General features: G+C 42.6%; 1 protein-coding gene across 1 annotated transcript in view; it reads right to left on the bottom strand.

Moving 5' to 3' along the window:
• The window catches only part of LOC308304331 (neurobeachin-like), a gene marked incomplete at both ends in the record, with an annotated part of 237,983 nt that overhangs the window by 91,379 nt on the left and 133,182 nt on the right, over positions 1 to 13,422 (bottom strand). The window contains 1 exon segment of the mRNA XM_080748915.1: positions 3,726 to 3,894. Coding sequence (XP_080605041.1) covers positions 3,726 to 3,894 — 169 coding nt within the window.

Genomic DNA, 13,422 nt, shown 5'->3' with positions numbered 1-13,422 from the left:
TTTAATGCATATCCATTTTTACGGACCAAATAATACATTTCTGTGACACCGACGGGGGGTGTGTGTGAGTGCGTGTGTGTGTGTGTGTGTGTGTGTGTGTGTGTGTGTGTGTGTGTGCGCGCGCGTGCCTGTGTAGCAGTAATAACCCCATTTAACCCCATATCAAACTTTCTTGAGATAAGCAGGGATAATTCAGTATTTTTTCTTTTTTTTCACTCCAAGAAAAATAAATCATTTTCAAACTACAGAGTCTTATTAGAGAAACAATTTCCATCGCTCAATAACTCTAACCTTCTAATTAAAACCAATACAACAGCAATATCGTCTATTTTTCTATTTTGCAATCGACGGTAAATCTTTTATAACAGGGATGAAGTGTGTGTTATTGGGACTTGGAGCCCGACTGACTTTCGGGTCAGACTTTGGATCTGGGAGAGTCTTGTCCACTGACTACTGATGTGTTGACCAAAGAAAAACACAATTAAATGGCTAATCGCAATTATTTTTATGACAGTTAATCATCGCGTAAAATGGCATGTTCGTGACAGCCCTACCCATTCTCTCATTCTCAAATTGTTTGGGAATCACTGGTCCTTGAAGGACCGCCAGTTTGATTCAAGATTCATGTATCAGGGCCATTGACCACTTTTTATCTTTGGTGCAATCTACATAGTAAAACCCTCCACATTCATTTAACTCTGAGAGTGTACGCAAGGTTCCATTCGTAGAGTTACAGACCCTTTCGGTGCCTTGAGGACCATAAGTAAGCCTTAATTGCCGAAACCATATGTGGCCTATACAGGGCACATATCTCCTGTTTCTGTAGGGTGAGGCAGCTTGATGTACAAGTACACCCCCTGGACATGACGATAGTAATAATAATAATAATAATAATAATAATAATAATAATAATATAGGCCCCACGCCTTGGGGAGTTGTTTGTCACAGTACATTTGCACATACGTGAAATTTGTCCTCTGCATTTTACCCATCCTATAACAACTAGGAGTAGTGAGCAGCAATATGTAGCGCTCGGGGAGCAATTAGGGGTTAAGGGTCTTGCTCAGGGACACATCGACACATAGCTGCCCGACCGGTAATCGTACCTGCGACAACCAGGAGCTCTGGCTCCCCAGGCAGGCTCCCTAACCACTCAGCTACGGCCGCCCCTTGTGTCGCACATGCGGGACATAACACCCTTCAAGGCAGTCTGCCAGACATAGCAGCCCAACCCAGTCATCACTTGGCAGTTGGAGTAAAAGCAGTCACCACAACAATATTTACTATTCTGGTCCCTATCAAGATGCAACTCCAACGAAGCTGAGTCGGCTCAAGCGAACTTCGCAGCACTCGGCCCGGCGACTTGCTCGCTTTTAGGTCGTTCGGGACGCTTGAGACGGCACGCCTCCGTCACGGTCTAAAACTATACTCTAACAGCAAAAATAATTGTCCACAGTTGGTGGAAAAATGGTGGTGCAAGCAGGATTCAATCCCAGGAGGTGTGGGTAACTTGGGAGTCTAATGATTAGTGAGGCAGGCCACTGAGGCCAGTGCTGGGATGGGGCATTCGGTCTGTATTAGAATGTGACAACACCCAACTCCTGTAAAACCAAAGAAACCCCGCCAGAAGTCCCGCCCAGTAGTGCAGGGGAAGCCTCGCCCCTAGTATTTTTCTGGTAGAAGCTCTTGACAGGGACGGACTGGGACTAAAATTCAGCCCTGGCATCTTAGCCCAGACCAGCCCCCACAACCAGCGCGCGCGCGCAGATACTCTAACTCTACCGACTCATCCGGTCGAGGCACATACAAATACACAAGCTCTTATTACCACAACTTTTACAGAACAATATAAATGATAACTACACAACCCACAGGCAACTACACAATCCATACATTGTATAAGTTAGCGTACAGTTCTCACCAACAAGGAGAGTATGAACATGACTGCATGTCAAAATGTGCATGCAATAAGAAATTTGGCTTGTTAGCTAATGAATGGGAAATAAGTATATTGATCTGAGAAGTGGACACACTTGGGTTATATTATATTTTAGAAATGTGCATTTCATTGCTCAATATGCAGTAAATGCTACTGTATAGGTAGGTAGTAACAGTAAGTGTAACGGCCAAATAATGCAGTGTTTTAATAATAATTGTATAACCTGTGATAATGCTGAAAGTGAAAGGCCAATAAACAATACACAGTGACAATACTGTATGTGTAGCCTAGAACTTTACATGCAGTATCTATTTTGTCTGCTTTTGATTGATTGGTTGAAGAATTTATTAGAAGTTTGCAAAAGAAAAAAGTATAGTTTCATGACAGTACAAATCACTGGTACAAGGTCAACTAAAAGGAGATTCTAGAAAGCCGAGGCTTATTTCCACAGGAACCACACTTTAAGTATCTCATATAACATTGAAAGACAGACGGATAGAACATAGTACTTTATCTAGGATAATATCAATTTCAAAAGCATAACATCAAATACAAACGTCAAATTTACAGTACACCCATATGGGATGTGGGAACTAAGAAAGGTGCATGATGGCACTTCAACCCTGGTATCCTGATAAAACAAGTGAAAACATAATCTACAAGTTCACAAGTAAATGGGTCTTAAAAGCAATTAATCATGAACCATTATTATAATTATTATGAGAAATTCACTCCTTAAAGTTGAAACAAAATAAGTTAAGAACCAATTAACCAGTTTGCTTGAAAAGTATGCATCTGTAGCAGCTAGTTGACAGTGCAGAGAGACATAATTGCCTTCCTTTGATCCATTAACAAGGGGCCGTTATACTACTTATTGGCATCAGCTGCCAGCTGGACACAGAGTCTGACACAATCACCACCCCTCTGCAGGGCTCTGTGCCTGTCTCATTTCTCCAAAAGCCCTTGAATATGATTGAAAATGATTAAGGATTACTGTGATTATGGTAAGCTTACGTTTCATATCACACTCACCTTACCTGTAACTTTCACTACTCCCCGAAAATATTTTTTGAAAAAAAAAAAAAAAAAAAAAAAAAAAAATTCCCGGCCCCCCAGCCCTTTGGCCTAGCGGCCCACCGGGCATATGCCCGTTATGCCAGATGGCCAGTCCGCCCCTGGCTCTTGATGGGTGATTTCTCCATTCAGGATTTACCCCCAATCCTACCCTTGATGCTGAGTGCCAAGCAGGGAGGCATACTGCATTGGGGACACATTTTTAGAGTCTTTGGCATGACCTGGCCTGGGGGATCGAAAACTCTAACCTCCCAATCTCAGGACGGACACTCCATAGTGCAGGGGTCTTCAACAGGGGGTCCGGGACCCCTAGAGGGTCCTCAGAGTTACTACAGGGGGGCCGCCAAATCTCTGTGTGATAGGATCATTCTTTTAAAAAAACAACTTGAACCCTCTCATCCCTATTCTGAAGAGAACTTTAGCCAACAATAGCCGATCTACAAGCTCTATATCGTCTATTTTTGGCAAAGGTGTAGAGGTAAAAAAAAAAATCAGAGCAAGTACAGAGTGAAAGGTCAAATTAACTAAGTATCGACGATTTAAGTGGTTAAATGTTTGAAAATATACATTAACATAAGGGGTCCATGGCCTGAAAACATTGAAGACTCCTGCCATAGTGAGAACTAAGAAACGTATTGTGCATGTAAGTGTGTGTGTGTGTGTGTGCGTGCGTGCGTGCGTGTGCGTGCGTGTGTGTGTGTGCGCGCCATACCGAGGCCTTTGGGGCTGATGCCGCTGCTCTCCAGCGGGTTGCTGGCCCAATAGTAGTACTTGAGCGTGTGCATGAGCTGCAGCACGGTGCCCACGCGGCGAATGGTGGTGTAGATGGTTGCCGTGCCGATGAACTCTGACGACAGGTAGGTGTAGAGGGACAGCTGCACCTGTGTGAGGAAAACACACACACACACACACACACACACATATATAGACAAAATGTTAGACAAACCCCGGCCCACTCTGAGTTTGGATATTGTTTATTGTGAGTGCAACTGAAGGAGCGGGAGAAGTAATACAGCTTTTTTCTAGCGGGGAATACGTTTGCAGGAACACCACACTGTGAAAAAAATAAAAAATCACACGGCGGTAGTCCCACCTTTCTATACTCTTAAACGTTATGTTGGTTTGTTTGCTGTTGAGTGAGAAAACAATGTTGCACATTAAGTTAATCATCTGGGGACCCCCCAAAATAATTTGGGGACCCCCCGACCCACAGGTTGAGAACCACTGCTCTAAGTGGTCAGGTAGGAGGGCTGTGTGCATTCTCAGGGCTCATGTTTATTTGAATGATCAATCAACTGATTGTGTTCCACCCTTGGATCAATGGAACTTCCCACAGTATATTTTAAGTTCTTAATTGGTACCACTATTTTCTTGTTTTTTGTCAATTATTTGGGGGCCTGCTCACAACCAGCCCACAGGTTGAGAACCTGTAGTGATACACGCACACGCACACACGCACACACACACACACACACACACACACACACACACACACACAGGGAGGGAAGGAGATGGACAATAGCAAAACAGGTGTTAGAGACACCTGAACGTGGCAAATAAACAACAAATATCGTGTTTTTTTTGTCTGTTTCATTAAGGACAGCAGCTGCCCTCCCCTCCAGGCAGGAGCTGATGTTCTGCCAGCTGTGTGTTTTTTTTTTTTCTTCTTTCTCCCCCCATGGTAACACCGCCTGGAGCGGGCCAGTCTCATCTGAGCAGCTCCACACACACAGCACTGACATTTAGAAAGGCCACTCCCTCCTAGGGATGGGGCGTGATACCGTGGTAAAAAAAAAACACTCACGATAATCGTATCGTGGAGATTTAATTTATCGTGACGTCGTCCTCCGTCATGCCCTGGGATCAATTCACCTTTTATTTGCCGAGCTGCATATCCAGTACCACTTTAACCCACTTATATGCGTACTTGATACAGTCGTTTTTTTCACTCTCTATCAAATGTCTTTGCCAAAAAATAGCCGATCTACAAGCTCACAACGCGTCGCGTTGCGACGCGTTGTGAGCTTGTAGATTTGCTATTTTTTGGCAAATGTTCCGCCCCAGGATAATGGATTTTGATTATTGCGATACTATCGTAAATCGCAATTTCTTTTGTCACAATAATTGTGATCTTTCCTTCTTTGAGGTATTTGTACTTTATTTGAGGTCTTCCAATACTTTTACTTCCACTCCACCTCATCTCGGATCCAAATATTGTCCTTTAGGTTAGGTAACTTTACTTACTATAGTTACTTTGTATATTGATTGTTATTACAAAACAGTAATAGGGCTGTAGGATGTGGACAAAATATCATGATATATTTGACCAAATACGTCTATTTATATTATTATGTAATAATATAATATTGTATTGGATAACTTTGTAGAGCTATTTTAAGTATGGAAAAGGGTTCGATTGGTTGAACCCAGGAAAGGACAACACTTGATACAGTATGTCACATCACATTATTCCAACATCCAAGACAGTATCTATAGTCTCATATCCCACTATGGATAATAACATCTAACATATCGTCGTTGTCGGGTGGAAACCCCGTATCTCCAAGTTTCAAATTTGAATTTTTTTTCGCAAAGTAAAGCCCTGCTTCATCACACAAGGCCGTCGCACAAAAGTAGTGAAAACAGCTGATCTACAAGCGGTGCGAGGCGTTGTGTGCTTGTAGATCGGCTGTTTTCACTGGTTTATATCATTTTTAAAATGATAAATGCAAAACGAACGATTTTGGACATACAAGGTTTTCACCCGACAACGACGATATTTCCCAGACCTCAGTACTCACTAGCACTCAACTGGCGTCAGAGAGAACACAATGTGACGCACCGTGGCCAGACGGCACCGTGGCCACCCCACTAATTCCATCTGCTGAAATCCAGCCACCTCGTCTGAGACGCAGAGCCTCCGAGCCAAGGCCTGTGTAATGAGCTCAGAGGTGTTGAGTGTGAGGGAGAGAGAGCGGAAGCCAGGGAATGGAGGAGGGAAAAGTAACACGCTATAATAATAACACGGTGTTGGAAGGAGAGGAGGCACATCGGCCATGATGAGAACGAGAACAGGACGACCCAGCGAACAGGTAGATAGATGGGAGGGAGAGGGAGGAGCCTCTACAAACCCTTTTCATATCAAGGTCCATTGCAGGGGTCTTCAACAGGGGGTCCGGGACCCCCTGTTGAAGACCCCCTCCGGGACCCCTAGGGGGTCCTCAGAGTTACTACAGGGGGTCCTCCAAATCTTTGTGTGATAGGAACTTGTTTTCTTCCCCCTTACTTGAACCCTAGCGTCCATATTCTGAGAACTTTAGACAAAAATAGCAGATCTACAAGCTCACAATGCCTCGCGCTGCGAGGCGTTGTGAGCTTGTAGATCGGCTATTTTCGGCAAAGAGCTTTGGAGGAGGAAAAGAACAGACTAAGTACAGTGAAAGGACAAGTTTAGTATTGACCGTTCAATTGGTTAAACTAGAGGTTCGCGGCCCTTCGGGCCGCTCACATCTAGAGATCGCGCCTGCTTCGCAGGCGCTCACAGCTACGTTGCAGCAGTGATCCACCCACATCCATCCATCCATCCATCCACATCCATCCATCCACATCCATCCATCCATCCACACATCCATCCATCCATCCACATCCATCAATCCACATCCATCCATCCATCCATCCATCCATCCACACATCCATCCATCCACATCCATCCATCCATCCATCCATCCACATCCATCCATCCACATCCATCCATCCATCCATCCATGCATCCAACCACATCCATCCATCCATCCATCCACATCCATCCATCCATGCATCCATCCATCCACATCCACCCATCCACATCCATCCATCCATCCACATCCATCCACATCCATCCATGCATCCATCCATCCACATCCATCCATCCATCCACATCCATCCATCCATCTGTCTGTCTGTCTGTCCATCCATCCATCCATCCATCCACATCCATCCATCCACATCCATCCACATCCATCCATCCATCCATCCACATCCATCCACCCATCCACATCCATCCATCCACATCCATCCATTCGCATCCATCCATCCATCCATGCATCCATCCATCCATCCATCCATCCACATCCATGCATCGATCCATCCATCCATCCATCGATCCATCCATCCACATCCATCCATCCATCCATCCATCCATCCATCCATCCATCCATGCATCCATCCACATCCATCCATCCACTTACTGTACTGTACTTTACTGTACTCTACTGTACTGTACTTTACTGTACTCTACTGTACTCTACTGTACCTTACTGTACTGTACTTTAATGTACTCTACTGTACCTTACTGTACTGTACTTTAATGTACTCTACTGTACCTTACTGTACTGTACTTTAATGTACTCTACTGTACCTTACTGTACTGTACTCTACTGTACCTTACTGTATTGTACTTTGTACATTAATGTACTTTAATGTACTCTACTGTACTCTACTTTACCTTACTGTCCTGTACTTTAATGTACTCTACTGTACCTTACTTTACCTTACTGTACTTTAATGTACTCTACTGTACTCTACTTTACCTTACTGTACTGTACTTTAATGTACTCTACTGTACTCTACTTTACCTTACTGTCCTGTACTCTACTGTGCTCTACTTTACCTTACTGTACTTTGCTGTACTCTACTGTACTCTACTTTACCTTACTGTACTTTGCTGTACTCTACTGTACTCTACTTTACCTTACTGTACTTTGCTGTACACTACTGTACCTGACTGTACCGTATTGTACTGTACTGTACTTTGCTGTACTGTACTGTACTGTACTGTACCGTATTGCACTGTACTCTACTTTACCTTACTGTACTTTGCTTTACTCTACTGTACCTGACTGTACCGTATTGTACTGTACTGTACTTTGCTGTACTGTACTGTACTGTACTGTACTGTACCGTATTGCACTGTACTCTACTTTACCTTACTGTACTTTGCATTACTCTACTGTACCTGACTGTACCGTATTGTACTGTACTTTGCTGTACTCTACTGTACCTTGCTGTACCGTATTGTACTGTACTTTGCTGTACTCTACTGTACCTTGCTGTACCGTATTGTACTGTACTATGCTGTACCTTGCTGTACTGTATCTTACTGTACTGTAATCTACTGTATCTTACTGTACCGTATTGTACTGTACTCTACTTTACCTTACCTTACTGTACTTTGCTTTACTCTACTGTACCTGACTGTACCGTATTGTACTGTACTTTGCTGTACTCTACTGTACCTTGCTGTACCGTATTGTACTGTACTTTGCTGTACTCTACTGTACCTTGCTGTACCGTATTGTACTGTACTATGCTGTACCTTGCTGTACTGTATCTTACTGTACTGTAATCTACTGTATCTTACTCTACTGTACCTGACTGTACCGTATTGTACTGTACTTTGCTGTACTCTACTGTACCTTGCTGTACCGTATTGTACTGTACTTTGCTGTACTCTACTGTACCTTGCTGTACCGTATTGTACTGTACTATGCTGTACCTTGCTGTACTGTATCTTACTGTACTGTAATCTACTGTATCTTACTGTACCTCTCTCTCTCTCTCTCTCTCTCTCTCTCTCTCTCTTTCTCTCTCTCTCTCTTCTCTCTCTCCTCTCTCTCTCTCTCTAACCCCCCCCTTCCCTCTTGAAACCCGATACTCTTGTGACCATGATGACAAACTCACTCTACAGAGGATTGCGCAATAGGTATTGCGAAATAAGCATACAAACACAAACTGTACGGTAAATATGCATTTTGAAAAGATGACACTAAGTGGATTACGTTCAGCATAGCATGCAGTATATATTTCTGTAATAATGGTGACTTCCAACACGACCGAATGTCGGGAACCGCCGAACAGAATCCGTCTTTGGCCGTTTTGAGTTGGTGTGGCTGAGATATCTGAAAACACAAATTAACGAAGTTGATCGTGCAGTCAAACAATGAAACTATGAACAGATAGTGGGGGTCCCTGCTTCATCTCTCTCTCAACTAAGGGGTCCTTGGCCTGAAAACGTTGAAGACCCCTGCATTATAGTATTTTCAAACTATAGATAGTTTGAAAATAGCAGATCTACATATGTGACGCATTGTGATTTTGGTAAAAAACAATTGTGAATGTACAGTATATATTATTAGATTTTGTGTTACATTCTCCTCAGTCTACTCTGTGACGTCACCACCTCAGCAAGGCTAGTCCCCAAGGCGCAAGCTGGTATAAAAGCATTGTGTCATTTCTTGTTTGAAAAACGAATGCCCTTAACTCATATTATGCCACGTACTATACGTCTTTGATCTCCAGTGCCATAAACGCACTTTACGTCTTTTTAATTAATCAAAAGTTTTATCTTTCATACCATAATTTTAATTTAAAAAAAATCGCTCCAAACGTTAGCCTAAAGCCTCCGTGACCGGAGCGCCACGACCGATTTGACTGTAGCACCGGTGAACACAGTCCGACGGGAAACCGGTATAACCGAACATTGGTTCCCGTCCACATTAGCGTTAGCTATACACGTTCGTTTATACACTTGCCGTGCTTCCCAGACGAAGTATAAGTACTCAAAAAACTCGAAAAAATAACGCGAATCTAACCGTGCCATCCATTCGGCGATCAGAGCCCTTGATAGCGATCGCCAGGGCTCTGAAGTGTGTAGCATGTTAGCAAAAAGGCCTGGCCAAAATGTAAACAACTAGGAGAATGGACGTGTCTCTTCCTTCTTCTATTTGTCCATCAGATAGTAGGAGACCACCACCTGGTGGTTTTCAAAGGCCATTACACTCTAGAGAACACACAGGCCCAATGACAGCATAAACATATGATGATGATCAAGACATCTTACACATGTTCTATTGAAGCCCAAATCTAATGATAGGATATATATATATAAATATACATTTTTTCCTTTGTAAGAGGGGTAGTGTGGCTTTCGATAGAAGCATAGATTTATATATGTAATTTAAGTACAAAATATGATTTTGGCCCCCATAAAAAGGTAAGATTAAACAAAATGAATGGCACCAGTTTTGTAGATTTTTAATAAAGGGTGGCATTTTTAATCATAATACAGCACTGCACAAAAGTATCAAAAATCTATATAGCAGCCTGTTGAGCTTGTTGATCTGCTAATTTTGCAATTTTCAGTTTTGGACATAGCCTATATGAGGTTCCATGAAGAGACGATATAATATCAGAGAAACAAAACTAATGAGTGGTCAATTCCACACAATAACTGAGAAAACATCAACCCTGACCCAAAAATCTACGATAATAATATCCCATAAGGACTTAATTAAAGGTGGGTCTGAGCTGAGCTGAGAGTTTAGAGTTCCAGAGATATATTTTGTCCGTCTGTGTTTTTTTCTCCTGTCCTGAACTCAGCGTGACCCACAGACGCTATAACTGCTGCTGCCCGGCAGCCAATCACAGCTGAGGTTCAGAGGTGAAGAAGCAACGGAGAGACAGGAGAAGCTGAGAATAATGGAGGTAGGAGCTGACAGGCCCCCTGGGGACGGTCAAGAACCGCTAGCATCAAGTTTACACAGAGAGAGAAAGAGAAAATGTTAGAGAGAGAAATGGTCAAGGATGCTCTACAGTACAGGGGTTGATACTAAGGTCTCAGAGGCCATGTTCTACTTGCCCAAAGGTCATGCCCACTTGCCCGAAAAGTAAATCATCCATTATAAAATGATAGGTAAGATTATAATTTACTGCTCAATTTAACACATTTCTTTACTTTCTGGGTCTATGCGATAAAGAAATGTTCATACTGTACCTCAATACTCCAAATACCTACATAGCTATGATTGAATATGTCAAATCGTCTACGGTTTCACACTTGTTATTTTACATTTTTAAGTGTAGCAACAGTAAAAACAGCACATTATAGGTAAACAGTGCTCTTATTTTACATTCCACAGACCAGAAGACAGAGCACGCTGGCCATGTTCAGATGTTTACAGACAGATATCCCGTGTTGTGTTTATAGACAGCTGTGTCCCCTCTCAAATGAGCACTTGCCTGGTCGGGCAACCTGAAAGCAAACTTAACCTGCCCGAAAGTTTTATTTACCTGCTGGGGGTAGGTGGGCAAGCCTTGGTGTCAATGCCTGCAGTAGCATCATATTCAGAGAGGGAGAGGGAAAAGAGACAGAGAGGAAGAGAGAGAGTGCAAAATAGTATAGTAGTAGTAATAGAGAGAGAGAAAAGAAAGAAAGAGCAAAAGAAAGAAAGAAAGAGCGAAAGAAAGAGCAAAAGAAAGAAAGAAAGAAAGAACGAACCAACGAACGAGTTGGAATAAACCCTATAACTCTTTTCCACTTTTCTATGCCGCAGTCTTTCTTCCAAATGTCACTTTCTCTGTGGGTTTCCTGCCCTGGCTCCCTCCGTTCCCTTCCTTCCCTGCCAGCCATGTATTCTGAATGTTCTGTAAAGGTCAGTGATTCTGGGGGGTTCATCCTTTCCCCACGTCCTGTTCTTCATCTTACATCCTCCTGTTTGTTTCAGCTTTCCCTCCTCCAGGTCACACTGTTGATGTTGTCCTCCTACTGTATCAAGCAAAATAGCCTCTCTCTCTCCCTCTGATGCATTCTCAACATCTCTCCATCAATCTTTAACTCTGAATGTTTGTGGAAAAAATGTGGAATGTCCTACCAAAGGCCTTAAAGGAGTGTAAATCCCTAACTTCCTTTAAAACCGCTCTGAAAAACCACTTACAGGCGGCTGCTACTCGTAACTGGTAGCAGTAAACCTGGCCTAACCTTACCTCCCCTGACCTTCTATTGTAAATAAATCTGTTTTTCTGATGATTATCTTCTGCATACGTACTGTGTTCTATCTGTCTGTCATTCAATGTTATGTGAGTTTCAATGTAAATAAGCCGTGTGCTTTCCTGAACTTATCCTTTTAGTTACTTGCGCCAGCAGAGCGCGCAAGTACTGCGTTAGGCTGCGTAGGCCATACACGGCCTTCTTGTGCACAAGGAGCGGGTTTGCACCACGACAGAGTGGAGTTCTACAGTAGTTGAGTACCAGTGAACTGTACTGTCATGAAACTGTACCTTTTCCTATGCAAACCTATTTGCATATCGTCTCTGTCGGGTGGAAACCTCATTATGTTCAAAAGCATAACTTTTCAGGATACTAATATAATCTGCTACTTGTGTGTGACACTGTAGTATGATCAAGCAGGCCATTCATTTATGACAAAACCCACTAGAAGTTAGAATATGGATATAGGAGGTTTTTGCCCGACGGCGAACATTTTGAATCTATTTATATTTGTATTACATTTACGCTTCTCATCTAGCACTGTGCCCAAATACTCTTTATTTCTACACTTGTATCTCTGACTCACACTTAATCACACAGTGCACAGATAACAGGGCCTGGACTCTGAAAATCAATAAGCATTTCTTTGGTATTAAGCCTCCATTTACTTGGATGAAAGACTTTGGTCACACCAGTTATTAAGGTCAATGCGTTAAAAACGTTGATGTCGAGCACTGACGCCTGTTGTGTGAAGTGGACGCATCAGAGAGTTCACCTCCTTCTTACAGAAAGTACTTTATTTTTCGGCCGGGCACTCGTCCATCATCCTCTGGCATTTTAATCAATCTTTTACGGAGAGTCCTCTGAGACTTACTTTTATCTGCTGCTTTCACAGCCTCAGTGCCTCACTGTAAAAAAAAAAAAACTAGATAAAATCACACCATGTGTGAAGTGAGCGGTGCCTTTATTACCCCTCTTTCCTGGCCTGTGTGTGTGTGTGTGTGTGTGTGTGTGTGTGTGTGTGTGTGTGTGTGTGTGTGTGTGTGTGTGTGTGTGAGAATATGGTCATAAACACTTCAAGGCTACTCAATTTGACAATAAAGTTGTATCCGAATAAAATTCTGATTCTTCTGATTCTGATTGTTATGGCAGGTGGGGATATGTTTTATCCCTGCTCCTGGTCAGAATTAATTACATGCATTTCCTTTTGGGAAATGTGCGTTATTTTATTTTATTCTTTCCAATTAATGTTTTACCGTGTTACTGTTGGGAATGTTTAAGAATTATTTTCCACTTTAGCTCACTGGAGTTATTTTTGAATGTTGTTGTGTTACTGTGTGTCTCTGTTGCAAGCTGTTCCGAACTAATTGCCCCCTAGTGGGATTAATAAAGTTGTTTGAAGTTGAAGTTTAACACATTAATCAAGGACTGGTGCTGGTCTTGTTCCACACCCTGCAGAAGACTCACCATTACTGAGTCCTCATCATACTTAACTTCTCACTTTATTTATTGTTATACTCGTCGTATCAGTGTCTCGAAACATGTCATCATAGGCAAATGATAAGCAACTAAAATTATCAACATTAGGCAGAAATTCAATAATATT

This window comes from Nannobrachium achirus, assembly GCF_963921795.1.
Source record: "Nannobrachium achirus genome assembly, chromosome: 19".
Taxonomy (NCBI): domain Eukaryota; kingdom Metazoa; phylum Chordata; class Actinopteri; order Myctophiformes; family Myctophidae; genus Nannobrachium; species Nannobrachium achirus.
Note: the sequence above shows the minus strand (reverse complement) of the source record. Positions and strands in the feature narration are given on the sequence as shown.